This window comes from Acanthopagrus latus, chromosome 10, assembly GCF_904848185.1.
Source record: "Acanthopagrus latus isolate v.2019 chromosome 10, fAcaLat1.1, whole genome shotgun sequence".
Taxonomy (NCBI): Eukaryota; Metazoa; Chordata; class Actinopteri; order Spariformes; family Sparidae; genus Acanthopagrus; species Acanthopagrus latus.
The window spans coordinates 19,016,986-19,044,634 of NC_051048.1; the positions used below are offsets into that span (position 1 = coordinate 19,016,986).

Here is a 27,649-nt window from a genome sequence, read left to right on the forward strand (position 1 = left end):
GGATTACATTTAAAGTCATGACTGAACCACATTGTCACAACTAATCCTTTCATAATATTTTACATTAGATACGATATGGCAGCTCAACACAGCATGGCAGAGACACTGTAATGTCTGCGCTGCTTCTTCATTTTCATTATTCTGCCTCAATCCTCTCCTCCACCCTGGTCCGCTGGAAAGCCGTTCTTCCATGTAATTTAAAACAAACAACAGCCAGACACAGATAAGGGCATGACAGGCAGAAAATAATTCTGCTGCCTTCCTTCATCTGAGGGAGTATAGAAAGGTCACCCTCACCACTGCCAAACCTTGTGTTTGTGTCCGCAGGGGGGAGGGCGGACGCGGGGCGAGAGGTCACAGTGAGGCTTGGGTGGTCTGGTGCTTTGATCAGGCAGGAAGTCATCCAAAAAAGTTTCTTAGTTCCTGGAGGGGGAGCTAACAGAACTCTAGGCAGAGGCACTGCAGGCAGTGTGAGGACAGAGGGAAAGATGAATGAACAGAAGGATGTGTAAGTGATCTGTGGCCAATCAGAAAGTAAGAGCTTTGGATTGTGTGGAGGGATTCAAGAATGAGCTGATTAAAATACATTGTTCACCATGAATAAAGCTCATTATTCACCAGAGTTGTCCAATAATGTTCAAGGTTTAGCAGTGACAACGAGTTTAAGTGGTCTGGGGGCTATTCTGTTGTTTACCCGGTTTGGTGTTCTCTCAGTAGGAGACAGGAACAGGTCGCAAGTGACGTGAGTCCTTCTAGTGTCTTCATCGTCTTTTTGCAGAGCTCTAGTCTACCAAATGCCAAGTCTGATAGGGTGAAACATTATTTTATCTCTCAGGCCACCAAACTGTTATATACCCATGATGACTCAGCTGAAGATGAGTTTCCCATATACTGGAACTATTAGGTTTTTAACCACTGATGGCTGGATTGACATACTAAGTGTTATGTAGTTTCTTTTATTTCTAATTTTTTATTACACTCCTCCCATAGACCTAAACCCTCCTGACACCTGTCTGTTTTTTGACATCTCCTAACAATAAAGTGAAAGCTGATGTTGAGGATTCATTCCTCAGCATCTTACTCTAACACAACCTGAGTTTGAGTGTTAATCTATCTCAAATGAACACGTGAGAATCACCTGACGATAGTCTTGTGCTTGCTAATTGGAAGAAAGTTAAAATTTTCAGCGTACGTTCAGTATAAATCATTATGATTGGATTAGAAAGTGCATGAAGTTAAGTTATAACCTTGGAAATGCAGTTGTCGGACCTTGAGTTAAGATTATTGTGTTCAAATATAACGGATTAATCTGCCTTTAGTGATCGTTGACAGTGATCAGTAGTGACAGTCTGCTTCTATGGGAGGACATATTTACAAGGTGATAGCGCAGAAAATTATGCTTCAAAAGTAATCTAACATGAAGGCCATCATCGGGCTTGTAAAGGTTATTACTACGGGATATTTAAACACGCATAGTTCAACAAGGACGTGATAAGATACCGAGAGCCGTGCAGCTATTTCTGCAGACCTTGAAGGATCAAATGTAGATGCTGGTGTTTGCCCTGAATGTTACAACACAAAATAAGCTATGATAAAAACTAATGTCTGTACGAGATCGACTCCCACACAAATTGACTTGCTCACCAAATACCAAGGGTAAAGATGTCGTATATTTTGGGTGCAGACAGCTCTCAGATGTGTACAGTACATATACAGTACACCATCTGGGTTGATGTTCTTGTCGTCTTAATTACACCTACGTTGCTGATGCATTGTAAACTGTAAAGAGAATTATCTTGCCATCCATCTCCATCGGTGACACACACTTTAAAGCCGTAAACTATTTAGTTAATGGCACACCTGCAGAGCTGACGCAGAGTGAGTGGGCTGGAGTTTATTGGACTCCTCCACGTCAACTTCAGGGGATTTGATCCAAACTTTTAGACACCACTCTTGTAAAAAAACTCTCCAGTGCCCACACTGCATTACCTTAATGCATTAAAGGCACTTCACCCCCCACTTTTATATCCCGACGTGCTTTAAGCAAGGAGAAAATAAGACTCCAGGATGTGGTGTGTACTTACAGCAGGTACTCTATGAAGGGGGATATGAATGATATCAATCAGTGAAAAATCCTGCATCGGCTAGTGGGTGTCCTTCCTAACTGACAAGATTATAGGGGAGCTTTGAAGCTGCCTTTATTGGTTCCTCCACTTCATTTGGGTTTACTTAACACCTGGGAGCTTTCACACCAGCACAGTGCTGTACTAAAGCACTGTTTACAGCCCCTTGGATTTTTTTCTTTACTTATTTATTTCCCCCTCCTTCCCCGTCAGCCTTTCATAAATTCCTAGAAGTGTGATTGATTTGAGGGTCTCAATATCCGGATGAGTAAGGAGGATGCTTTTTTTAACTGCTGCTGAGGAAGATAATTAAGGGGGCTTCTCTTAAAATGGCCGCCCCACTGCTCAGAATCCACCGCCCAAATGAAATATTCAGCCCTTCTCACACACCGACCACCTCTCTGGCAGTTTAAATGGCCTATTTTGGCTCATTTGGGCCTTGATTGATACACAGAGGCAGGGTTGTTAAAGCAACAGAAGGGCATCTTGGTGATAAAGACAGGGTCACCGCTGAACTAAAGGGGGCAGCACTAACAAGCACTTGGATGGCTGGGTTGGAAGCCCTGCCACCTGAGAATAGCAGAGGGAGGAATAAATAAGGGTAATATGGCGAGAGGTTTTTGAAGGAGAGGAGGTGATGGGGGGGGGCTGCAAATCTGTGAGGGTGAGCAATGGGGGGTCAAAATGTGAGCGCTGCCACCGCTGTGAGATTCTGCTCTCCTTTCAGGGGCTTGCGATGAGAAAAAGATGGAGACGTTGGGGATGATGTGTAGAGTGAGTGGTGGCGGGGCGGAGGGCAGAGGGGAAGAAGTAGCCTCCATCTTTGCAGGTCAGCCGCTCACGCCATTTGACAATGGTGCACACCTCCTCGCCCACCCTCCACTTCCAACCCTGCTGTCTGATGCAAATCTTCCCATCTGCAAACTGGAAGCATCTTGTGCATTTGTGAGAATCAGCCCCTCCATTCCCACACATGGTCTCAGATATGGAGACAGACTACTGGATGTCAAGTGTTTCACCACGCCAGGCTGGATTGATGAGGCTCACAGCAACTTAAATGATGCCGGCTCACATGCTAAACCAGGGGCGGGAGCAGCACAAACATGTGGTGGGATAGTGACGAGAAAAGAAAACAGAGAAGACAGTCCTTAATTGCCTTTTCAGTCATTAACAGGGTCCCACACCTCATGAAACATTAATTACACCGAGCACTGCAGAGATAGGGACGCTTAATTAGAAATTATTCACTGCGTGGGGAGAACTGAGCGATAGCATTTCAGCGGCATGTAAATTGTCCGTGTGAGATCTAAAATAAGCGCGGCAATAATCGGTGTAGACGTCATGCTTATCTGGCTTCCTCTCACTTGACTGTCTTGTGAAGTGCGATTCCCTTTTACCTGATAGCATGTTGAGTGAAGTAGGACACGAGTTAACCCTCTCCTCCCCTCCCCTCCTTCCCCTCGCTGTTACCTACCCTATACCTCCTGTGTGGTTCATAAATTATTTACACCACCCTGCCCGTCCCCCTACAGACAGGATGTAATTGACACAGAGGATCTGTCAATTACCCTAACATCTGGGAGGGACTGATTGGTACATCGCTCTCCCACTTTTGCCCTTCGCCTCTCAACTCTCCCTCGTTCTCACTCTTTTCAGCCCCGTACACAATCTACCTCCTCCCTTTCCCTAGTCAGACAGTGGCCAATGACATGACATTAACGCTCTTGATATGAAATACCCTTGACACCAGTGCCCCCTCCTTGCCATTTCTCCTAATCCCCTGCATGACTTTAAAAATGGTGTGCTCCACCCCTCATCCCAAGTGTATTGATTTTTCCCTCTGCCCGGCGATTGCAACTGCATATTCCTACCGTGTGCAAAGCTCTTGTGTCTGCGTGGAGTGTCCTTCCTCTTACAAGATAGCACAATGGAGTGGTAATAATGTCACCAGAATGTACCTAACATAACTGATGGGCTTCAGTGCTACATGCAGGGCTCGGGGTATAAGTGCTGGCCTTGGGAAATGTCAGAAGGATATCAGAGAGCAGACCGGAGCACTAAGAGTTAAAGGCAGGGGATATCTGCCATGGAGAGGTAACAAAACGCATTAAGAGACGTGTACAAAGCCCATTAAGGGTGTGCATAAGGACAGGGGTGGTGGGAATACAATTTATAGGTCTGCAGAGAAACAAATGGGGGAAACAGATAATGGTGGATGACTGAGGACACTAACCTGACTCTCACAGACCTGACTGTCTGCACGTTTCCCCCCTATATGGATCACATTGATCACAATAAGCAGTCTCCATTACACAAACGTCTTTAGCTTAGCGCGTGAGGGATATATGTGGGTTTATCATGACGAGAAGCTCCCCGGTAAGCCAGACAAATGAATATGTTATCGCTAAATAGCCTCTGAAACCTCAAAGCCTGTACAACGGAGAGGTGAAAAGTGAATCAGAGGAATGTTTTTACATTTTGTTTTATTGTGCCGAGACTGACACTACTCTCATGCTTGTACACTGGTTGAGTTTTTGCACCTTACTTCTTCGGGGTGAAATGTAACTATTATATCCCGTCCATTCAATCAATGGAAAACCAAAGTGGAAAAACGTGCTGGGCTAGCCGTTCTCCTCTCCTTTGAGCCTCAGTGTTAAGCTGAGCTAAGCTAATTAGCTTCTGTGTGTTGCCTTGTACTTCAAGGACAGATGTGAGAGTGATACCAACTGTTTCATCTCTTAGCAAAAGAGCAAATAAGTATATAAATCACAATTTTTAAGTATTCATTTAAGAATGATGACATTGTGGAGCTCATGTCAGGTAATATTGGTACTTTCTGATGAATCATGTCCTCATTTGTGTATCTCATGTGGTCCTTCATATCTGGAACAATACATGATAAAAGAAGAATATTCCTTCTCTCCTTTACTTTCCCTGAAAAACTTGGATACTTTTATTACCATTATACACTTCATTGTCCCATGTTATTTATACATACACAGTATAAATAACAGAACAGCTCAGTGGGAGAATGGGATTTCTTTCATCTCATTTCAAGGAGCTTCAAAGATTTTTTTGTATTCTACTCTTGGTCTAACACACTTGGCAGTAAAAACAAAACAGAAGGTTCCTTACCTGCTCTTCAGATGCTGGATGCTCCCCAAACACTTGAAACGACCATTCACCATGATGGCCATACGGGTGCACAGTGCTTCACACTCCTCCATACTGTTGAAGAACAGCGGACAGGTTTGCAGGATAAATGAAAAGTAGCACGATTGCCAGATGTGTGAGTGGCATCTTTTGCAGAAAAACAACATCTCAAAATGGGTCTCTTTGCTATAATGGGGGTATTTTAGGGTATTTTTGTCTTTGTCTTCTCAGTCTGTTCTCAAGGCTAAAGCACTGATCATAGATCGTTTTATAGTTTTAACCTTATCAACTCTGATTTCTGCCAAACCTTTTATTCAAAATTACATTTTTGCATGTCCACTCTGACACCTTAAATGGACGACAAATTTGGGAATTAGAGAGAGAGGAAGAGACCATCTGTAGCTCCCATCATCTCATTTTTTTTCTCTTTCAGCGTTGGGCTGGAGCGGGAGTCATTTGTAGTTGAAGCAAAACCTGTGAAGCCTTTCTGAGGAATGGCGCAATTAGGATTATGACTTTGTAAAACCTGGCGAATCTGCCACTTAACAAAACACAACCACCTGGTCATGCCATGGACGATTGGATGCAGCACAGTCACATTGCCTGGGATGACAACAAACGCTTTTTTATTTCCCCAGGAAGGCAACAAGTGTAATGAGGATAATATATTCCAGAGGAAGCAGCAGCGCAGATTATTCACCTGCAGTGCCAAGAGCAGGAATGATTCCCAATTTGGGAAACGGTGAAATGAATAGACATGTGCATTGTTAAATGTTCCATATCGACTCCATCAAGTTTTAAGTTTCATGAAAAATGAGGCGTTCCATCTAAACCATGACCAAAACTGGCCAACGCTACATAAGACAAAAAAAGCTGATGTTGCTCCAGGAAATCTTGGATAATGAAAAGACTCCAGCTCTGATATTGACAGTTCCTCTTTTCATGGCAGAAAAAAACAACAACAAAATAAAAAAAAACACGCCACCCAGTCAATATGCCCTCACGCTTCATGAAAGCTTTATCCTAGCCACTGTGTTTCTGGCAGTCGCGCTGGAAACAATGCCTTTCAACTGAAGTCCAACTCCAATCAATTATAATTACAATATTTACAGCTCCCATTAGTTTCATGGACAAATACAGTTGATATGCTGTCCCTGGTGAGGAGTCATAATATTTGGACACCATCTTAGCAGGCAAATCCCTCAAATCAATAGATAAAGAGAGATTCTGCACCTGTGTGATGTGAGGATGACTGAACGTCCCTCTCTGATGATACTCAGGATGCAGTCCCACAGGAATCGCCGGGCTTTGGGGTCCATCCCAGTGGTGGGCTCATCCTGCAATAAACACAGCCTCTTTAGAACCGTTCTGATTATACTCCGCCTCAGCACACCGTTTGAAAATGTAGGATACCGCAGTCACACAAATGTATTTTCAGCAGAAGATTCATGTGAGATGTGTGTGTGAGATGGGTAACAAATAAAAAGGAAAAACCTGAATTAATGAGGGAAGAAATGTCACACACAACATAAAGCAGGTCTACCCAATTAAATAACTGTGAATTTTTGGACTAACATGTGAGTGCGTTCTTCAACATCGTCATCAACACAACGAGAGAGGGAACATATTCTGGAAGGGTGGTGTTCCATGTGTTCCAAAGCTGTTCATGGTGATTTTTCTCTCGATTTGTCACACATTTTCATACATAAACACGTAACTGAAAGGCAAAAAGAGGCGTTTTGGGCGACATAAGGTAAGGTCTGGGTGAACTATGAGAGTGCTCATTTACACATAATGGAGACACATACTGAAGCCATCTCTAGCATTCGCACACAGTACAACACACACACGAGGCCTCAGCGACTTGCTGTGTCTTTTCTCCTCAGGGCTAGTCTGCCCATGCATGATTAGAGAGTGACAGTACTCAGTCCATTGGCTGGTTTTCGTTCCAGGCCTGCCTCTCCCTCACTAGCAGAGTCCTACAAATCCCAAGGGGTATTTCCATCACCGTGCCCAATGTGTCCCTGTGCAGACCCGACGTGGCACTGCCTCAAGGCCCGCCTGGACTCCCCGGGCTTGAACACAATACTGAAACTGACACAGACACTGACAACACATTATCCCACTGCCTCAAACTGAAGGCTAGCTTGGCTCAGGCGAGTAAATAAGTAGGTTTGGGAGAGAGCAGCTCGATGGGATGAGCAGCACTGAGCCAGAAAAACAGAAACGGGTTGGAGAGATTATTCTCTAAATGTAATTTATTATGGATTACTCATTACCTGAGTGATTACTCCTTAAATTGTTATTAGCAGCATAATCTGATGGATTGCTTTAAATCATGCAAAGTAAAGCGTTTATTACAATTTACAGGCAGCAAATTAAACAGCATGAGCCGGCAGTAAAATGTATTTATGTAATATAATATTTCTGCCTTATTCGATCATGTGATTTTTCATGTGGGACACAGGGTAACATGTAGAAATTGCAATAATCTTAATGAAAATGTTGACTTTGGTGTATCGCCTTAAGGAGCCCCGCAGTGATTTAAGGTCATTAAAGTATGTCCTTCATTATAGCACGGACACAACTTCATAAGACACATTAAAGCCACTTAACTGAAGCATGTGATGCAGTGTGTTCCGAGTCAGGCGCTCATTAATTCTTCCATCAGTGAGAAAATGCTTTTGTGCTCAGTATTAAGTACTCGTGAATGAGAATTTTTGTCGTGTAAGTAGGATTCTGTGTGCTCCGTGTTTCTCTAACGGGACTGGTCTTTGAAAATTAAAAAGAATAATTAGGAAATGACCAGTGAGTGACCCCTCTTATCCACGAGTCATGTACTTTGGGATATTCAATAAGGTTTTACCAGATTGATCTGAACCTGTTACACTTGCTCGTCTTCCTACCACCGTCTCTATATTTGAAGAGTGATTATAAACATAAAAAGAACTGATCTACTGTAATCCAAACACCTGCAAAGCATCAATATTGATTTAAGGTATTACAACCTTTAGTTAGTGGAACAGCATTGTACCACATTTTCACTGTGTACAACACGTCAAGAGCAGCGTATCTTACCAGGAAAATCACAGGAGGACAGCCGATCAAGGCGATCGCTGTCGAGAGCTTGCGTTTGTTCCCACCGCTGTAGGTTCCTGCTGACTTGTTGGAATATTTGACCAGCCCCAACTTCTGGATCCCCCACTCGGCCACCTTTTGAAGAGAGAAATCAAAGTGACCAAACCCATTACGGTGTCAAGAGGAGTGTTTGCATCATCAGACAATTTGTGATGGATGATATTTTGGCTTGGATCTCCGGCATATTTGTGCTCCGCGGCTTTCAAGGACAAGGCGTGACAGCTGGCTCCACTGTTAGACCTTAATCATAGCCTGCTGAGGCGCTTTACTGTTCTCCTCGCTATTTAAACAACATCTCGTCAAGCGCCGGCAATTGGGACCGTCTCCGAAGTACACAACATCAAAAAGGAGATGTTTAGCAAGCTGTAAGAGTCACATTTCACTGCCAGTGCCTTTCCAGAACATACATGAAGACATTTTGTTTACCCAATATGCAAATATGGCTACACCAGGGCTCAATCTGGATAGAGACTTGATACCCCCCCCAAAAAAGCCATATCACAATGGGCTGCAGAAAAATTTGTTAGAGTTATGCTAGCAGCCCAGAACTGGGTCCCTTTATGCTGCAGCTACGAGATCAAAGCCCTGGCGCCGGGTCTGAGGCCTCTGGTCGCCGCCAGCCTCTTCCTCTTTTGATCTCACTGTTGTAGAAGCGGGCGGTGTGAGAAGGAGTGCAGGGAGGCCGCACAGGGCCGGCCACACCGCTGGGCATGGTGAATAATGTAGAGCCATAACCCACAGCTGCTGCTTTTCTACCACTGGCCATTTTTCATTATGTATGGCTTCTCCCATTGAGGTTATCTATCACTCCGACATGTACCTTCAGCTTGCCCTACATGCATTCTAGCTGAAAAGTATTTTGATGGTGAAAATAAAATATAAACAATCTGGAAGGAAATGGACCCGTCTTAAAGTAGTAAAACATTTGAAAAGAGCTCAACAACTAATCTACACGAGTAAAACAATTAGTTAACTCATCTTTTACAAGGACAAGCAGTAAGAGATGCAAAGGTTACCATGGTGACCTCTTCCTCCGGTACCCCTCGTAACCTCGCGTAAAACTCCAGATGTTCTTTTCCAGTCAGCAGGTCGTCGATGGCATCGAACTGGGGGCAATAGCCCAAGTTCTGGTGCACATTTCTCATTTCTGTTCGGATGCTGAGAGAAGAGGACATGAGGGAGATTTGACAATGGATGCCATTCTGTGTTTGAGATGACAGATCTAAATGAGACTGAATGCCTTAGCAACACAGAGCATATGATATCAAACTCATTTATGTGGCCTAGAAGAGAGAGAAAATCAGAGTTGAACCAGTCAAGGTACGTCACTTCACTGAAATACATCCTCAGACCAGCGATGGGTCATAATATGTGCTCAAACTATTATATAAATACTTTTACTACCTGCTGCGACAAATGTTACAGCCGATTTTCTTCTTTATTTTTACAGCTGCTTTGTTTGGGTTCTTTTCAAGATAATATTGGATCCATTCTTTCCCCCTCGATTGTTATTTTCCTGGTGCGAGTGTCAACCTGAGGGAGGCTAAATGTGATCTGATGTCTCTGGAGGCCATCGTGAACTTGACTAACTGATCTGATATTGTGGCTGTTTTTATTTTAGCTTTGTTAAAGGCTCATGATAGCAGTCGGTTTAACTGCCTTTGGATAGCTCAGGCTGTTCATGTGCCACCACGGCTTTTTAAGTACCTTCATCTTTTTAAGCTTGCTGGAAAAAGCTGGGCAGATTCTGTCACCACATACAAAAAGAATTACCCTTTAATATTGCTGCTAGACATTAACATTCATTTTGTGCGGAAATGTTTATGAAAGCAGTGACCAGATCCAAACAAAAACACACCAAACACAGATTTTACTGAAGAATGAAGCCACATACATGCTAATTTTGCCAGAGCATTATTTTGTTCAGACAGATCTGATTTTCTGAGTCGTGTCCACTTTCTTGCCAAGAGGAGGATGCTTAGCTGAGCATGAAGACTGCTAAGCTAGCAGGCTAGCTTTTGCCAGCTATTCCTTGTGAGCGTTGAGAGGACACAACTGTGTATAAGAGAGACGGTTGTCAGGAGAGGACTTCCATTCAAGCGATGCCGTCTCTTCTTTATGATGATCATTTTTCTTGCCAATATCCAGAAAGCGTAATGAGCTGAGTGTGGGCGTACTTAAAGCTGTTTTTCTCTCTTTTCACGTTTTTGTTTCCCCTTAAGGTTCCTGGGACTTTTCTGTGAGCTCTGTTACCCACATTAATCGGGATTAACACTGCTGTGCTCTATTCAGCTCTTTCTTTGTTCAACGCAATTATCGGATGTAAAAATGAACACCTATAGCAACCGTTGTGATGCAAAACTAACCGCTGCTCATACTCAGCGATGCTCAGCTGTGCTGCCTTGTTGTTTGTTCCTAAAAATAAGGAAGCAAGCCTTCCTTCGCTCAAGTGCTTGAGTCTCATATTGCTGGTGTCAAGGTACTTTTTTGGCATTTACAAAGATTTCTCCTGACTGAATCTGCACGGAGGAGACAAAAAAACAGAGCAAGGCTGATGATGTGAAAAGGAATGAAATATGTGCAAGAGGCAGGAGGAAAAAGCGAGAGCAGAGTGTTCAGCTTTTCTGAGAATATCGCAGCGAGGAGACATGAGAGAGAACCAGAGTTGAAAAGGCAGAGACGGCAGAATATATAAGAGATATTGAAACTACCTAGCCAACAGAAAACAAAAGACTGAAGGTAAGAGAGACAGAGGAATAGAAAGCTGTGTTACACAGAACAAGAGGAGCTGAGAGCGGGTGTGTGTAAAAAAAAAACAAAACAAAAAACCCTCCAGCTCGATCCCCTTCTGAGCAGCCATCTTGGGTGGCTAATTATGATGAGTTACTTGGTGCACTAGTGGGAGTTTGTGCCTCACCTGTATCCATTTAGGAAGGCCTCTCCACTGGAGACTGGGATGTCTCCTGTCAGCATCTTGAACGTGGTGGTTTTCCCAGCCCCGTTGATTCCCAGCAACCCGAAACACTGACAGACACAATGGGGAGTGCGGACTCCGTTAGGAAAACAGTGTTCTGTAGATACAAGCCTCATCGGAAAACAGACGTACTGGATGCCTTTTCAAATATTCTGGACATCGACGAGTTCCCTTTCGAATAAATACACATTAACCACTTTAATGAAGTTTATCTAGAGACTGAGTCAGTATTTGTTCACTACATACAATTGGAACTACTGTCTATAGAGTATGCACGACTGCTTTGGCGTTTAGCAAAATAACAAATTGATATTTTTCCGTGCACAAACAAAACAACAAATGCTAAATCAACACGGCAGGCACGCGGCAACAAACACTGTAAGAACTCTGGTGACTGTTCCCACCAGCATTTCTTCATGCCTCTGTATATCCTCGACAACAAACACTACCCGGTGTTTCCTCCCTGATGCTGCAGACGCTCTGTCCCTCTGGAGGGCAGGTGGCAGGAAGTTGTCTCTGCGGAGCCCCAGCGATCACGTGACCCCGCCTTAGGTGCTCTGGCATAAATATTTGATTTCTGTCATTCATTGATCCCCGCTTGTTTGTGACCTGTGCTTGTGAATGCATAGAAGATGGGCTAAGCTTGATGTAAATAATGCATGGAAATGCAGTGTGTGATCAGCAGAGCCCTGTGAATGACAATATTCCGCTGGCATTTACATTGGGCTTTGAGTAAACAGTGACAGGGTGGATGGATACGGCCTGAAAGCCTACCTAGTACGAGCGCCTGTCAGCATTTGAGATTATGCTTAAATCAGGCTGCCAGCGGTACAGTGTGTGTGTGTGTGATGGTGAATGTGCGTATGGGAATGTTTACTGCATAACGGGGATGCTTCACTTCAATTTCACACATAAGTTTCTTTCAACAAAACTGTGTAAAAGTTAAATTTGTTGCATTTGGTTGACTTAGTTTCCCACTGCAAATCTACTGATCTGAACATCAGTGGCTCCACGCACCTTCGCTTCGCACTGGGTTGCTGTAGCGACGCTCTTCCACTGGCCTGCCTGTGTGTTTTCAGCACACGCATGCTTGGCAGTAGCATAATGGCAGGAAACAATCCTGATAAGGAGATTAGTGTTCCTCCTAACGCCTTCACCGAGCAGTGTTTGGAAGATATTTTGATTCGACAGAGCCAATTCGAATCTTTGACAAAGAAAAAAAATGAAAATCGAAGCCCAGAGAGAGAATCGCTGTTCGATGCTCTTTGCTCTCGTGTGTGTCAATATTTTGTAAATATTATCATCAACATTGAAATTTTTGTTGAGTGCGCTTCATTTAGTCAATTAATAGCAAAATGGTTTATCCAACGCAGCAGAGGAATAGGTAAATAGTGTTTGTAAACCAAACGATGGAACGCTAGTAACTCCTGTAATATGGATGGAAGCAAACTGACTATAGGCTTGAAAAGGTGCTTGTGTTATTTAGTTGCATTTGGCTCACCTCTGCAGCAGGTACGCCCACACATAGCCTGTCCACAGCAGGAGATCTCTTCCGAGGGTATACCTGTGGAGAGCAGACAATAAAATGAATCAACCAGCCAGCCAGAGACGGAGAGAGAAAGAGGGAGAGAAGGCGGGTGGCAGGGGAGGGATGGGGAGCAGACAGTGAGAAAGATAGCAGAGAGGATTGCATGAGAAAATATGGAGCGATAGACCAGAGCAGCAGGGAAGAGGAGAGATGATACAAGCAGGTGGAGGAGAAGTGGGAGGAGAGAGAGAGAGAAGGTGAAGGAAACATATTTTAACAAGAAGGGCTAATTTGCAACATTTAGAATGAGCCAGATGGGAGAAAGGTACTAGAAACAAAAAAAGTCAGACACTTGCACAGAGGGGGAGGAGAGGAGGACATGAGCATTAATATTTGTGACAGTATTCATGAGGAAATCTGTCTCCACTGTGAGTGCCACTTCAGTACCCTCAGTAACCTTCAACACAAAACAAGTCCCTCAGTCCTTCATGTGTGGACTCCAACTTTAAACTCGGCTGCATTTAGTGAATCTCAAGACATGCTGGTCCTTCTCTCGAAGAGATCTACAACGACTATAATGCTAATGTAATGTTAGCAAGTCTACAGTTAGCATGTTAAAATTGCATGATACCATAGTTTTGTCAAGCACCTACCACAGCTGTTACGGTAAACGGGTTTGCAAACACTTGCCTAAGAAGACACAGAGCAAAGTTAACATTTAAAACCAATGCTAATTCTCCTTTTAGCTCTGTTATGGTCTCCACCAACTCCTGACGGGCATATCTGGCTCATAAGTTACTAAATACACCACTATGTCCTGATACTTTTACCTGAAAACAGCAGTGCTGAACGACAACAATGCAAGTGTGACTCAAAACACCAAAGCAATAAGCTGAGAGAAGCTAAAATGCTCGATCAAACCAAGAGGGATGCAGTTGTAGTATGCCAACACGGCCACCCTTAAAGCTCCGGCCATGGTTCACACACAGAACTGGACCCCATGAGAAGCAGAATCTCCTCTCTCTCAGAACAAAGAAGAGAATGAAACTGGAAACAAAAAGGTGGTTTATGATTTTCCACATCTCACCTGAAAAGAATTTCCATGCTGCATCCACATCCCCCCCCACTGACCAGAGCAACCTCCCACTTCACAAGACCAAACTTAACAATGTAGTGTAAAAGAAACATTTTAGTGCATGGGGTGCTTCCTCCACATCCAAGACTGTGAGGGTTTGATATGTTTTCAAAGTGGTTTGAAGACAGTTGTCTTGCTTTAGCACGCAAAGACAAGACAAGGCCTTTGTTGTTGTTACTGGGTGTGACAGTAAAGACATTTACCATTCAGAATCAAGGACAGACTGTGCGGAGTGACTACTGTTGGCTTTTCTTTTTTAAAAGTTTTTTCTCGATGAGTATGTTTACGCACGTTCCGGAGTCAGATACCGACACAACAAACATTCATTAAAACAGAGAAGTGACAGCGGAACGTTTCCCTTATAGAATCTCTAATATTCACCATTGTAAACAGTCACCTCTCCCAGCTGCATGCAGAATGCTACCAGGCAAATATAAATTTAGAACTGCCACTTGAAGCCTGACAAACAATGACATTGCATTTATTTCACAGTTGGCACATCAAAAGCGTTTGATAAAAGCAGGAGTTGCAGAGATCCGCCATTCTTCCAGTGCCATCTGGCAGCTGCACTCACTACTTATCAACCTGGATTACACGTACTACTTTTTAGTGATAGTTTGCAGCGCTAAAGCTACATCAAAGCAGCAGATACATGTAAGGAGGAAGGCAATTAAAGGATAATTCCCCTCTGACTTGAGCACCACGGCAGCTGTCACGATAAGCAGGCAGACGTCTAATCAGATGAGACAGTTGAGAGAAAGTGACGGCGGCAGTTGTGCATACCTGAAATATAGATTTAGGCTGGAAAATCACAAGCTTCAAAAGCCAAATGCTACAGCTCAGGTGGTAAACCATGACACTGACACTGCTTTCTTAAAAAGGACTCTCTAATATCTGGTCCATTCATTCAATTCATGGCTAACATAAGTGTATCTTGAGGTACCTGAGGGAATAATGCATGGATGTTATTTGTAAGTGAGTACATCAGTTGGGCCCCGGCTGAGGATTGTGCTCGACTGAGTGCCATTCTAGTTGTCTACACAAGATAACAAGCTAGCTCCTGGTGGCCTACCTCCTAATACCACTTTGTACTTCAACAGGCGTGAGTCCGATATTTTAGTTCAGGCCTCTGGAGGTGGGCTGTACAGTTTACTGGGCTAATCAGCAGCTACAGTTAGTAGATGACCCTGGTGCTATCTATTGGTTTTCAGTGTGGATGAGACAGGTGGCCGATTCTTACATATTGCACCTTTAAGTTACTGTATTGCTTCTGATTGGGGGGGTACTTAGTAGTTTGTTGGTTATTATGTGAATAAATACAGGAGAAAGATAACCCTCACACTTCTTTTTCACAAAATCATGTTATTTCTATTGTCACTCCACAAGCTTTCCAAGAACCGCGGGTTCTTGGAAAGCTTGTGTCGACTACAGAAGTACCCCTTGCTGGGAAACACTGCCCACGCGGATTTATAATATTTTGAAAAGGGAGTGAAATAAACAATTACAATAGAAAAAAAATGACATTGTGTGAGTAAGAAAGAAAAAAAACAATGAAAGAAAAGAATCACCAAAAAAAAAAAAAAAAACATTTTGGTGAGGTCTTGAGGTTGAAGTGCAGCTGGGCTGTTTTTCAGGACCATTTGTAATAAAAAATAAATAAAAATACCTGGTGGATGAATGCAGCCTTTCTATAATCATACAACGCAGACCTTTTGGCTAACAAGTCTCATCTGAAGCTCTCGTACGCCCAGAGTGCATATCACCACATGAGCATACTTGTATATGCCACTCATCTCTCATTAGTCTGCTAAACCCAAACAGCTGTCACAAGGTTCTTCAAAACTTTCTCCGTCAGCTTAGTGAGTGACTGGAAGGTTGAACTGACAGCGCTGGGCCTCGCAGACGGACACACTTCCATTACAGTCCCCATCGATTACGGTGCCGATGCTAATGCAGCAGCTAAGTGGAGGCTAGCAGGTGGGGCACACGGCAAAATGCTCCTGTTTAAAGCAGCGGGAAAAGGAAGGGGAGGAGCGGGAATTTGACACATGATTGATGGCCTGTCGATCGCTTCAGAGGCATGCTTAGATTTATGACAGGGCTCAGCCTGTGGCGCGTGGCCACTGAAGCCACGCGCTCATTGATCAATTTGTTATCTACACCCCCAAATGGATGGGGCACAGCTGTGGTGGGAGTCAATGAGGGCACTGCAGGAGGAATCCTGATGCCTTCCGCTGCTGCGCTGCCGTTTCCGTGCGGTGATGGGCCACCGTGTCTCATCTCAGAGAAATACCGTCAACCATGAAGGTGCGTATGAACGATGGCTGCTTGTCAACAGCCGACAAGCTTAATAAGATCTAATTTAACATTCCTAAAGTGTTTGCCATTGTTTTAAAATTTATTTACAGTGCAGCTGAAGTGATTTCACAAGTTTTGCTTTTGTGAAGTTATCCCAGCAAGTTTTGGGGTAACACCTTTCTCCATGCCGTTTCACCTTGTAATACATTATTCGCCCAACTGTTCTACCCAGCACTTGTTCGGTAATTACCCCGGGGAGTGTGGCACGCGTCTGTGTCCGTGAGCAATGAGCAAAAGATTAAGTACAGTGAAACTGAGAAGAGCGAGGGAGTGAAGGCGTGAGGAGGCTTGGTAAGAAGCGAAATGCTGTTAGATCGTCCAGCTGTTGGCATTGGAGCAGCAGAGCCGGCTGCTGTGGCGACACTTCCTGCTGCCATGCCGCCCGCGGGGAGGTAACATCTGCTGCCGAAGAGGTGTTAATCTCGGCGGTGTCGAGGCATGCACCGTCACAGCACGCTCAACTTCACCTGCTGCAAAAGGAGGGAACGTCCGGGGCTGTGTGGGAGTGCAGACCTTTACACTCTTTAAAACACAGGCTTGTTTGCTTCATGCCCACTTCTGATGTTCGTGAATGTTCACAGCTGCAGAGCGGTAATATGTCTCTCCTATGTGTCTTGCAAAGTGAAGAACACTGATGCAAGTGGAGGAAAAAAAAAACAACTGTTTATTCAGTGATGGAAGAAAAATATTACTGAGTTTGTACCATTACGTCATTAATAATGTAAATATTACATTTCTAAGCTTGAATTACTTCTTCAAAACTATATCTTTATTCAAATGCAGGACAAAAAACATTGTCGTTGTTTCTTTTTGTCTGGATTGGGGTGGGAATTGATAAGTTTTTATCAATATCAATGCAATTCCTAATCAATTCTTATATTGATTCCTGAGTAGTTAATTGAGTGTCAAAAAGTGCTAACTTTGCACTCGTATGCAGGCGGTCGAACATATGACATTCTTGGTACTTCCACTGAGTCGTTGCAGAGAGTGTGACGCAAATGTACCGCGACGCAAAATTGCAGGACATCCGGAAAACCTCATGCAGGCAGGGAAATGACAGAATCGTTAAGAAAAATCGATAATGTTGGAGGCGTACAATTCCAATGGAAATGATCAATTGGAACCGGTTCTGAGGCGGAACCGGTTCTCAATTGCCACCCCTAGTCTGGATGGTTAAAAAGGATGGTGTGTAATAAAGAAAGGGAATAAGATTAAAGATACACATCTAAAAAATAGAATGGAAAGATAAAATGAAATCAAAATGCTCAAGCTGACCTGATGTGAAGGTTGCATATGTGCAGGGCAGAGCAAAGGATTCACAGAGGGCAAGACAAAACCAAGGGTATACAAAGGTCAGAGAGCAGGTCTCTGTGTTGGACTTGTTACCATGAAATATCCCACATGATACACAAGATAAAGAGCATAAAAACAGCAATCAATCAACATCTGACCCAAAAAACATAAAAGAATCGAATGAATAACAATAGTGTCTCATTGTCAGAGCAGCGCTTCTGCAGGAGCTAACATATACTGCACACAATACCTTAGTGAGGTCGCAGATCTTCAAAAGGTCATCCTGGGCCCCGCCTTCGTACAGCCGCCTGCGTTCCCGAGCAACGTCGATATCCTCCTCTTCCTCTGCAGATAATGACTTCGCTGAAATAAGCCTGGCAGAGAGAAGTCGACCACAGTTGGCACAACACCCCTTCATTAAAATTAACATGAACTCGCACTGACACATTATCTCGGTCAAAGTTTAAGCTCACTGAAACAATCTCTGCAATTTTCATAAGTGGGAGAAAAGGGGAAGCCACAGGCATTAGTTTCCATGGCAGCAAAAAAAAAAAAAGTAGGTAGTGTTTTCAAAAAGTGCATTATTGATTTAAAAAGGGGAGAATAGCAGAGAATGGTTTGCTTGAATGAATGGAGGACAACTATTATTATAAGTAAGAAACATGAACTAGGTTACTACCCACACTGAGTTACTTCCCTCTGACAGCTGCTTTTACCTCGGCTTGCAGAAGAACTTGTACTGGATGAGGATCGTGAGGGCAAACATGACGATTCCCTCGATGAACATGGCGCAGAGGTTCTTTCCCACCATGTCCCAGCCGAGGGGGTCCTTGAAGCGGTTCTCCCCTGATAGAAAAGAGATGGAAAGGAACACAGAACATTAATAAACACGTCGATACACAGGGAATAGGTAAGCAATGAAATGCATTGTGACTGTGTGTCACTTGATGTTAATTCCCAGCTCTTATCTACAAGCTCAGGGGATGATTTTTAGCAGAAACAACGTCAAAACAAAAAGGAATTAGCTGATGTGTTTTCTCTTTCCATTGGCAGCCAAGTTTTTATCTTTGTCAAAAGTTAGTGGAGAGCAGGAAATTGTCAGCTCTTTGAAGTGTTTTGGAGACACGTTCATTGGTGAAAGCTGGCACTTTTAAAACACCACTTAGCCTTAAAAAAATAAAAATGGCTGTCACCTACAGTGTGTCATGTGAGAAAATCACTGATATCCTGCACTTTTCATGTTGAAGCCTCTTTGGCTAATGAACATGTAAGTAAACCGCTGACATCCTCCACTCTAATCATTGTCAATTCTCCCTCTCTTTGCCTCTCCACCGTCTCTCAGAGTCTGCGACTCTCAAGCCCGAGGGGGCAGAGCAGGGAGACAAGAAAAACGAAAGCGCTTTCAGTCTCATTCTCTCGTAAATAGCCCCTCTCCACACCAGCCCTTTTAGGTTGTGATTGCTTTTCTCTTCCTGCTCTCCACAAATGATTCCTCAAACCACTATTTCCTGCTCCGTCTCTCTACAGCAAAGACCCCTCTTCCACTTTCATGCGCCTCTTTGCCTCTTGATGGCCCCCTCAACCTCCCGGCTCCACCTCTTCAACCCCCGTTCCCCTCGTCTCCCTTTCTCCTATCTAAATTTAACACATGTAGAGTGTACAGCGCAGGAGGAGGTTCGGGGGGCTGCACTACAGGTCAAACACTGGTGGGATAAAGAAGTAGAATTCTGAATGAAGTGGTAGAGAGGGACTCCAGAGGAAAGGCATGTTGTTTAAGAGTTATTTCTCAAGAGAAGGAGGACTGTGCACAAGCATATATTCAGTATACACGTTCCAGTCAATGTCTTGACACTATTCCACCAGCCTACAGGTGACAGTAATGAGCCCAGAGAGTGAGTAAAAGTAAATGTGCATTTGGCTTTTTGCAACTTCGGTATGCACCATTTTGGATTTTGCCGTTACTTGACATGCCGATATGTAATTATATCATCATAACAATTTGGGCTGATTGATGACACCAATATATGCATTTTGTTCCACCTAGCTGAAGGGAAGCCCAAGTGTCTCCTGTAGTGGAATTAACATTTTATTACGCCTAATCTTATTGGGATGGTTCACTGGGAGAATCTTTTCAAGAGGTACAGATAAACTCTGCAAAATAATATAACTACTACTAGCCGACCAAGGCAGAACAGAGGTTTTGCCCTGTTAAAATATAAAACATCATGAGAGAGACTGAGACAAAGATGGAATATTGATGCATATTCCCTGATGGTGATGTGCGACAGGGGTAACATCGAATAGAAACACAAACTATTGTTTGTTTACGAGAGAACTCCACAGGGGACCTTTAAGCGCAGACCTTCACACTCAAACTGTGTTAACATCACACTGAAAGCTCTATTTCAGAATCAGTTCACTGTCAGAGACTCTCTGTGAAAACGTTTCAGAGTCATTTAGTATCTTAAAGCGAGTTATCAAACACAGCTGCTTGAGTTCAACATGCTTATTTGTAGTGCATTACTAAAAATGTTATAGTCCCACTTTGATCACGTGGCAGATGTTTTCTTTCATATGAGGACAATGTAGTCTTAGTGCTCAATATCAAAACATAATGGATTTGTTTTCTAATGGATCAGTTATTCCTCTTACCAAAACTGCTGAAGAGGGTGTCCATGGCCTGGTTCTTGGCCATGTCAATCAGCCCTCTGCCCAGACAGAAATGCGGGAATATCAGCAGCACCTGCTTCACGATGTCGTTGATGCGGGTGACATTCTGTTGAGGGAGACACATACAAACACACATAAGATACAAACTGGTGGCATATTTAAGATACGCCCGTGACGCTGACTTGCCACCTTGAATCAGCAGGGCCAGCCATGTGTGGGAGGTTTAGAAGGCAGCGTGCAGCATCCCTGATGCAAGACTGGATAATTAACAAACATCCTGCTTTCCGTTTGCATGCTGCGCTCTGCTGTGATGCGGGGCTCCACATGGCCCACAGAGGGAGCGTGGGGCATCTTAGTTCATCTACCTTTCTGTTGTTCAATTTTGGCGATAGACACAAGTGTGTGTAACACAAACTGATGAGATGGTGCACGTGTAAGCAGACGCTGGTCCTTAAAATGAGGTAAAAGGAGCACACAGCTGAAAAAAAAACAAAACAAAACAAAACAAAACAAAACAAAAAAAACACAAAACGCAAAAACATCTGCAGGCTCTCTGTGTGTCTGTCTCTTTTCTTTCTTTTGATACTGTATACAAGAGCAAGCAGACACGCGAACACAGAACCAAAGCGTATTGTTTTAGTGTTTCACAAGGCATACATAAAAGGCTAGTCTTATCTTGACAGGGCATTTCCTCGCTACAACTTGTCTTTCTCCCTAGAATTGGACTGCCCCTTTCTCCTTTTCCTCCTTCTCACCAGAGCTGCAATTCAACAGTGGGCCAGTAAAGCACAAAAGAAAATAATTAATTAAATGAAGACACAATGGACAGCGCTGTAACAAACTGTCTCCAATAAGAAAAGGAGTACAGTGAGTCAGGAAGGAAGGGCTGAGTGAGGAAAAGGCAGAGAGGGGGGATGACAAAATATTACCACATTTGGCGCGGCATGGCATTCAAAAGACGGTTCATGCATAATGCATACTGCTTCATTGCAGCATAGTCTTCAAAGCACTTGCATACATGGAGGGAGACTATAAATTCATCATTTCCGTTTTTTTTTCTTTTTGAGGGGAGGCGAGCTTCAGCAGAGAGTAGGCGGGACGGGGGCGGCAGTGCATTTTGTTGAAGCTGTGTGCAGGATTTCCACATGATGGCCATTTTTTGTCGCAGGATTTATCCATGGGTGTTTGTGTAACTGCTCCGTGATTTACTGGTTTCAACGAATAGGCGCTCAGTTGGCACTTGAGGATGAGCGCTTGAAGTCTTATGAGTCCATCCGATTAAAAAAAAAAAAAAAAACCAAAACTACTCAAATTCCAGATTGAATGACATCTTTGTCGAGTTAGTTTAACAGATGTCTACTTTTCGGAGGAATGGTCGGATGTTTTTGGAGATACATTTAATTGCTTTCTTGCAGAGAGTTAGATAAGAAGACTGATACCACAATCAAGTTTGTACAGTAAATATATAGTCAAAGCCAGCAGCCAGTTAGTTCAAGCTTATGGCCTGTATCCACACGACATCTTTCTCTGAGTGGCAGTTTTTTTCAGGTGTGTCTAATGAGGAGCTGCAGCCTGGAGAAAAGTTGAAAATCCCTCAGGTTTTCAGAAAGGTGCCGGGGGCATCACCGTTGCTCTTTTGCAGGCAACCAATCACATACTGGCCTGGTTGGGACTCGTCACCTGTCACTGCGCTAATCCTGAAAATCAAGGAAAAGCTTCATCGGACAGAAACTCTAATAACAGAGACAGAGAAGTCCGTTTGTTGGAGCAGGTCTTCTGGACACTCAATGTTGCCGGTGAGCGTTGTGCTTTTATCACGCTAGCTGTGTGGTCAGCCCTCTGTTGCCATGGCTTTAGCAGACTTCAATCAAAAAAAACGTGCAGCATTTTTCTCTCTCAGAGCAAAACATGGGAAAAAACTGAGGAGCTGTACAAAGGTAAAAAAAAAGCATGCTAATTGACATGTTTTATCTTGAGTTGGTAACTTTCTAGAGCCTCCGCTGGTTCCCCAGTCACTGGTCCCACAAAACCAAAAAAAAACAGAAAAGCTAATTGCTGTTTTCTCACCTCAAAAAGCAATGTATGCAGTGTCAATTAGTCAGCTTTAGAGGTTGATATTGTTACATCTGGGCCAGTGTGATTCACCAGATGTAGTCTGTGGGTCTCCACCTGGCACCATTCTCCTCCCTTCTGCTGTTTGTGTGTTGATGTTTTCAAAAATCTCTGTTATTACAGGAAACAACAACAGTTTTCTATTTGCATGCATACTGTCGCTACACCTGAGGTTTAGCACCATTCATGTCGACTGTGTTCAGTAAGAAGTCAGTAAGAAATACTAACAAGCCAAAGCACTGCCACAGAGCTGTGGAGATGTCCAGGCTAGCTGTTTTGGCTCTTAATGCTATGCTAAGCTACCTGCCTGCTGACTCTGTATCTTACCACACAGACAGAGTGGCACTGACCCTGTCTCGGATGGTCGAAAGTCAACATTTGTGCTGCGAAACTGTTTCAAACAAAAACTTCTTCATGTGAAAGAGCTCCGTCTTTCTTAACGTTTCTATTTCACTGTTCCTAACAAGTATATCCAGGTCAAAAAGAAGAAAGCTATCTCACTTAATCTTTTCCCCCCGGGGCAAAACACACAGTAATGTTCAAGATCCAAGAGTGGGCACCTGCATATGTTAGCAGATTTTTATTTTTTACCTTGAGTAGGTGGTCACTGGCCTAGTTTCTCTCAGGAAAGATACAAGAGTGCGATGAAAAAGGCATCATTGATCATGATGTCAGGGCAAACCTTCAGATGTCCGGCAACGCGTTTAACAATAATTCATCAAACCTTTTATCTACATTTACGCCTTTGCTTGAAGTCGAAAGGGCACAAAGAACTTCGAGGGTCGTTCGGAGCTAAGAGTAAAATCCACCGTGAATGTGGATGAGACATCGTTGGAAAAAGTATCTGATCAATAAATAAGTCTGTCCAATTAGCACGAGAGTCTGAAACATATGTAACATGTATTTTCCTGGAAACAAAGCAGCTACTAAAGCAGTTCAGTGTACCGGAGGGATTTATACCTAAAGATGTCATTAACACAGCATAAACGTCAAACATGTTTTTACCCACAATCCTGCAAACATAATTGTTCAGACACACTTCTTTAAATTCGACGCAGAGCTTATGAAGACATAAAGAAAGTCAAATAAATAAACAGCAGCTGTGACCTTGGCTCAGCCCGGCCCATCTGTCTGGCGGAGAAATGCGTAGAAGGCGAGACCTAATTTGAGATCAATACATGAAATAACACATCTTCTCTCAACTGTGTTCATCAAGGAGATCTAAGAGGCTCTTAGTCGGGGATGATGAAACGCTGGACAATTTTCCTCCTTACGTTTCAGCCACATGCCCATAAATCATTCTCAAACGGTTCTGAAGGTGGTATAGTCTGCGAGGCGCTTATCTGACCCATATCGCTTCTTGTGCTTATTCCCACAGCATAGCTTCATTCATAACGCCAGGAATCACAATGAGAGCCGACAGACACAATATATGACTCAAGCACTCTAGTTAGATATTTTCTGGAGATGATATTCATGCTTTTCTTCTTGTTTTTTGGCACCAGTATAGCTCTTGTGGAAAGGCAAGGGCACGACCTATCAGCTAATTCAAGACTTTATAAGGACACTTCAGGGAAATGTATCGATCGATCATTTTCGCTGACCTCTATAATCCCCCACAGAGCCAGAGTGGTTTATTAGATTTTTGTTTCAATCAGTCAATCAGGATATCTAAATATCCATTTCAAATTCCAACATGCGAATAATCCTATGCATTGGAGGTTCAACGCTCTGTGTGCCTGCATTTTTATCATCATATTAGTGGCATAAAATGGTCTAACGTTGTTTATCGCAGTTATTTCTGTGACAGTGTATCATCCAACAAAAGTAGTACAGAAAAGAAGAAGAATATACTTCATAAAACTTCTGCCTTTACTTTGATCATCCTGTCAATGAAAGCTGCCGGGCTCCACACAATGCACTCAAATTACACTACAATGTGGAAGCCAGTACCTAGCGACACTGCCGCACCTTTATGTTTATCCTGGAAAATCTATGTGTGCCTGTGGTTATCACTGAGCGGCACGTGGTGGAGATATTGACTCAGACACCGCTTCAAGCACATGAGGCAGGCTGGGATTGATGCAATCCACAGGGAGCTGGCCGGTCCTGAGGGGAAGAAAATCTCCCATTGGTCTCGAGACAAAACTGGGGCACCGAGTCTGCAACACGGGAGCTCTGCTTTCACACTTTTTCTCTTGGTAAAAATGGTGCTGTGCCCAAAAGGGATCTAGATTCACCCCGTGCTTGAAAAACAGGGAGCAGATTGAAGCCTGTAGCTTCACTTTTGAGCGACAATGTTTAACTAAAGCCACCGCTGAGGAGCCTAAAAAAGATAAGAAGTAGCTTTGAAACTGCAGAAATCTCTATAAGAGACGACTGGATTGAGCTGTCATGTCTAGGATCTACCTTTCCTGCCGAACTGGGGCACAATGGGGCACTGCTATATTGTGAAGAGTCTGTTCCGTTGAGATATCTCCTCTGAACAAGGGGGCACACGGAAACTCTGAGAGTTTTAACATTTGTTGATTGATGTCTACCCATCAGGTTCTGTTATCAGCTGTGAAATCAGGTCAGATTAGCAGAATTACCATGGACCCCTGTCCCTGTCAAGTCCCAGAGAAACATTATCTCTGTCCCTAATGCCTTGGACAAGAGAATAGCGCAATAAATCCAGCCCTTTACACTGCCAGTGGGCCACACGCTGTCCATTAAATTATCAGCAATGGCACCCTTTATGAGTAATACGCTCCACTAGCACCGTATCAATAAATAAAGTGAATGCAGAGACAACAAAATGGCAACAAGGTTTCTCCGGGATGCACCGGCTGGAAAACACAAATTGATAATGAATGCTGGCGATAATGAAATCACGATGCAAATAAGGCAGCCTCGTTAGGAGACAGGAAACATCCCATGCCATCACCAAGCGGCGCCAGAAGAGGCGTCAAGTCAGAGGCAGGCGTGTTGGAGGGGGACACGACTGTGCAGCGGCAAAGACTTTCAGACAACATGCGTATGAAGTGCCGGCTCAGAGCTGTGGGAGACATCCTGATGAAGCATCAGATGTATAAGCAGCTTGTCAGGGAGCGAAGCGGCGTTATGTCTGTCGACAAGGAATGACAGATCAGCGCCAGGCTAAAAATGTGATATGAGAAAGTCCAAGTGTGGGCGTTGTATGCTAATCATGCAAATAATAATTAAGTCTACAAATCAAATTAGACGTATTTAGTTCAGAGAAGAAAAAGACATCAAGAAAAGCAGATAATTTCCTCAATCATCACCACCTGTAAGGAGCCGAGGTCCTGCCGCTGAGAGATCTGGATGTTACGCAAACTGTGTCATCGGTGTCGGCCAATTTCTCTCTTTTTTAAAATGGAACGTGATTCAGATTATAATCAGAAGAGAAATGACTGACAGTCAACACTCCATTTCTCACGCGGTTCCTTTTTTGGTGTCTTTGTCTTTTGATTCCCGTGAGACTGAAGAAGCTTGCAGTTAAAATGAACACTTACTGAAAGATGGATGAGGAAAGTTCTCCGAAGACCCAATTCTCACCAAACGATTAAACATTAAAGAGAATAGGGAAAATAGCTCCTTTGAAAAATCCTTGAGAGGATAAAGGAAATATATTAAAAGTTATAGCAGGTGGGTACACACCTCCACCCACATGCGTATGGAGGCCTTTGCTTCGAAAAACACAGCGTGTTTATCTATGATTCATATCAATTAGCCATCCACTGCTATAGCTGCCAAATATATCTTTAATGCAGCAATGGGAGCATGAGTGGTTGCGCCTGCTGTTTCACAGGAACTGTGTTTTCGATGGTGTTGGAATTCTGCATATATGTATGTAAGCCTCTCCAGGATGTGTGCACATACTGTACCGTGTGTGTGTGTGTGCCACTTACATCATCATCAAAGAGCTCCATAACAAAGGTGGCCACACTGCCGTTAATGCCGATGAAGAGGTTGATGCAGGTCAGCACCACGTAGGCTGTGCTGGGCACGCTGAAGATGAAGGAGGCGGGGTACATCATGGGGGTGATGGACCACCTGCAGACACAAGGACACCCTCACATTCATCCCCTGACCTGATTTAGCAATCCTATTGTATAGTTAAAGTCTACAAAGAGAAGCACTCACACAGTGAGGATCCACTTTAGTTGCAGATCATCATCAGCCTCTTGCATGACCAATAAGTGACCCACAAAGACACTGCTGAACAAGAAATGCCACCCACGCTCGGCCCGCAGCGGTTCACAGTTAGCGTGAGTGAGGTGCCGCTCAAAGTTACTTAAGTAGTAAAATAAGACTTCAATAGCTCATATTTATCATTTTATCATTGAGGTCAGCATGAATATTGTGCATGCGGGCGAGTTAACAAATGCTAGACCTCAGAGTTTTAATGTTAATCAAAGTTCATCTGCAGACTGGCAGTATCTAAAGGTCAGTCTGCAGATCTCTTTCACTTTTTCCATTTTTTGGGATATTTTGTGGCCAGCGCTGCATGATATAGCCAATAATGTCGGCTGTTAAAGAACACCTCATTAACATACTGGTTTCAATCAGCTTTCATTGGGGCAAGTCTGACTGACAATGATGCAATAGCCAGTACACTTTGCACTCAAGCTCGGATCACTTAGTGTGAACGTGCTTAAATGAATGTGCCACACATTTTAGCTGATGGTAGCAGGTCATTCTGAATGTTAAGATAGTGGGTGAATATCTCCAGGCTGTGGTTCATGCACTAACAGGTTGTACTTTCTAAAAGTATCACGATTTCTTGCCGTCATTTATTCAGCTGGTGGTGACCACCTTCGTACTAAAAGATAAAGTGATTCAACTAATGAAATCATCGCAACGTCTGTTGACACAGGTATGAGAGGCAGACATAACTCACTCATTTGACAAAGTTGGGCATCAATCAAAGAGACAGCTTTGGTTATGTCACCTACAATAGAATTTAAAAAATGATGTCTTCAATTTAATTTAAGTATGATCGCACCGTAGCTTCCGTTAAGTGCTCCAACTAGTGGAAGCAGGATGAGACACAGTATATGATGCTGTTGTTTATGTCAACTAATGAGGAAAAAACAACCGGGACGTCAAACTACACATGACATTTACTATAAAAATGTTTAAAAACAAAGTTACATAATGCA

At 43.5% G+C, this 27,649-nt stretch overlaps 1 protein-coding gene across 8 annotated transcripts in view; it reads right to left on the reverse strand.

The window, feature by feature from the left end:
* Positions 1 to 27,649, reverse strand: part of LOC119027099 (phospholipid-transporting ATPase ABCA1-like) — a 169,539-nt gene that overhangs the window by 13,572 nt on the left and 128,318 nt on the right. For all 8 annotated transcript variants that reach the window (XM_037111973.1, XM_037111974.1, XM_037111971.1 and 5 more), the window contains 10 exons: positions 26,396 to 26,540; positions 20,355 to 20,478; positions 18,419 to 18,548; positions 17,953 to 18,076; positions 12,890 to 12,952; positions 11,332 to 11,438; positions 9,431 to 9,572; positions 8,355 to 8,489; positions 6,510 to 6,613; positions 5,259 to 5,351 (listed from right to left, as the gene is read on the reverse strand). In XM_037111973.1, coding sequence (XP_036967868.1) covers positions 5,259 to 5,351; positions 6,510 to 6,613; positions 8,355 to 8,489; positions 9,431 to 9,572; positions 11,332 to 11,438; positions 12,890 to 12,952; positions 17,953 to 18,076; positions 18,419 to 18,548; positions 20,355 to 20,478; positions 26,396 to 26,540 — 1,167 coding nt within the window. The remainder of the gene's footprint in view (positions 1 to 5,258; positions 5,352 to 6,509; positions 6,614 to 8,354; positions 8,490 to 9,430; positions 9,573 to 11,331; positions 11,439 to 12,889; positions 12,953 to 17,952; positions 18,077 to 18,418; positions 18,549 to 20,354; positions 20,479 to 26,395; positions 26,541 to 27,649) is intronic.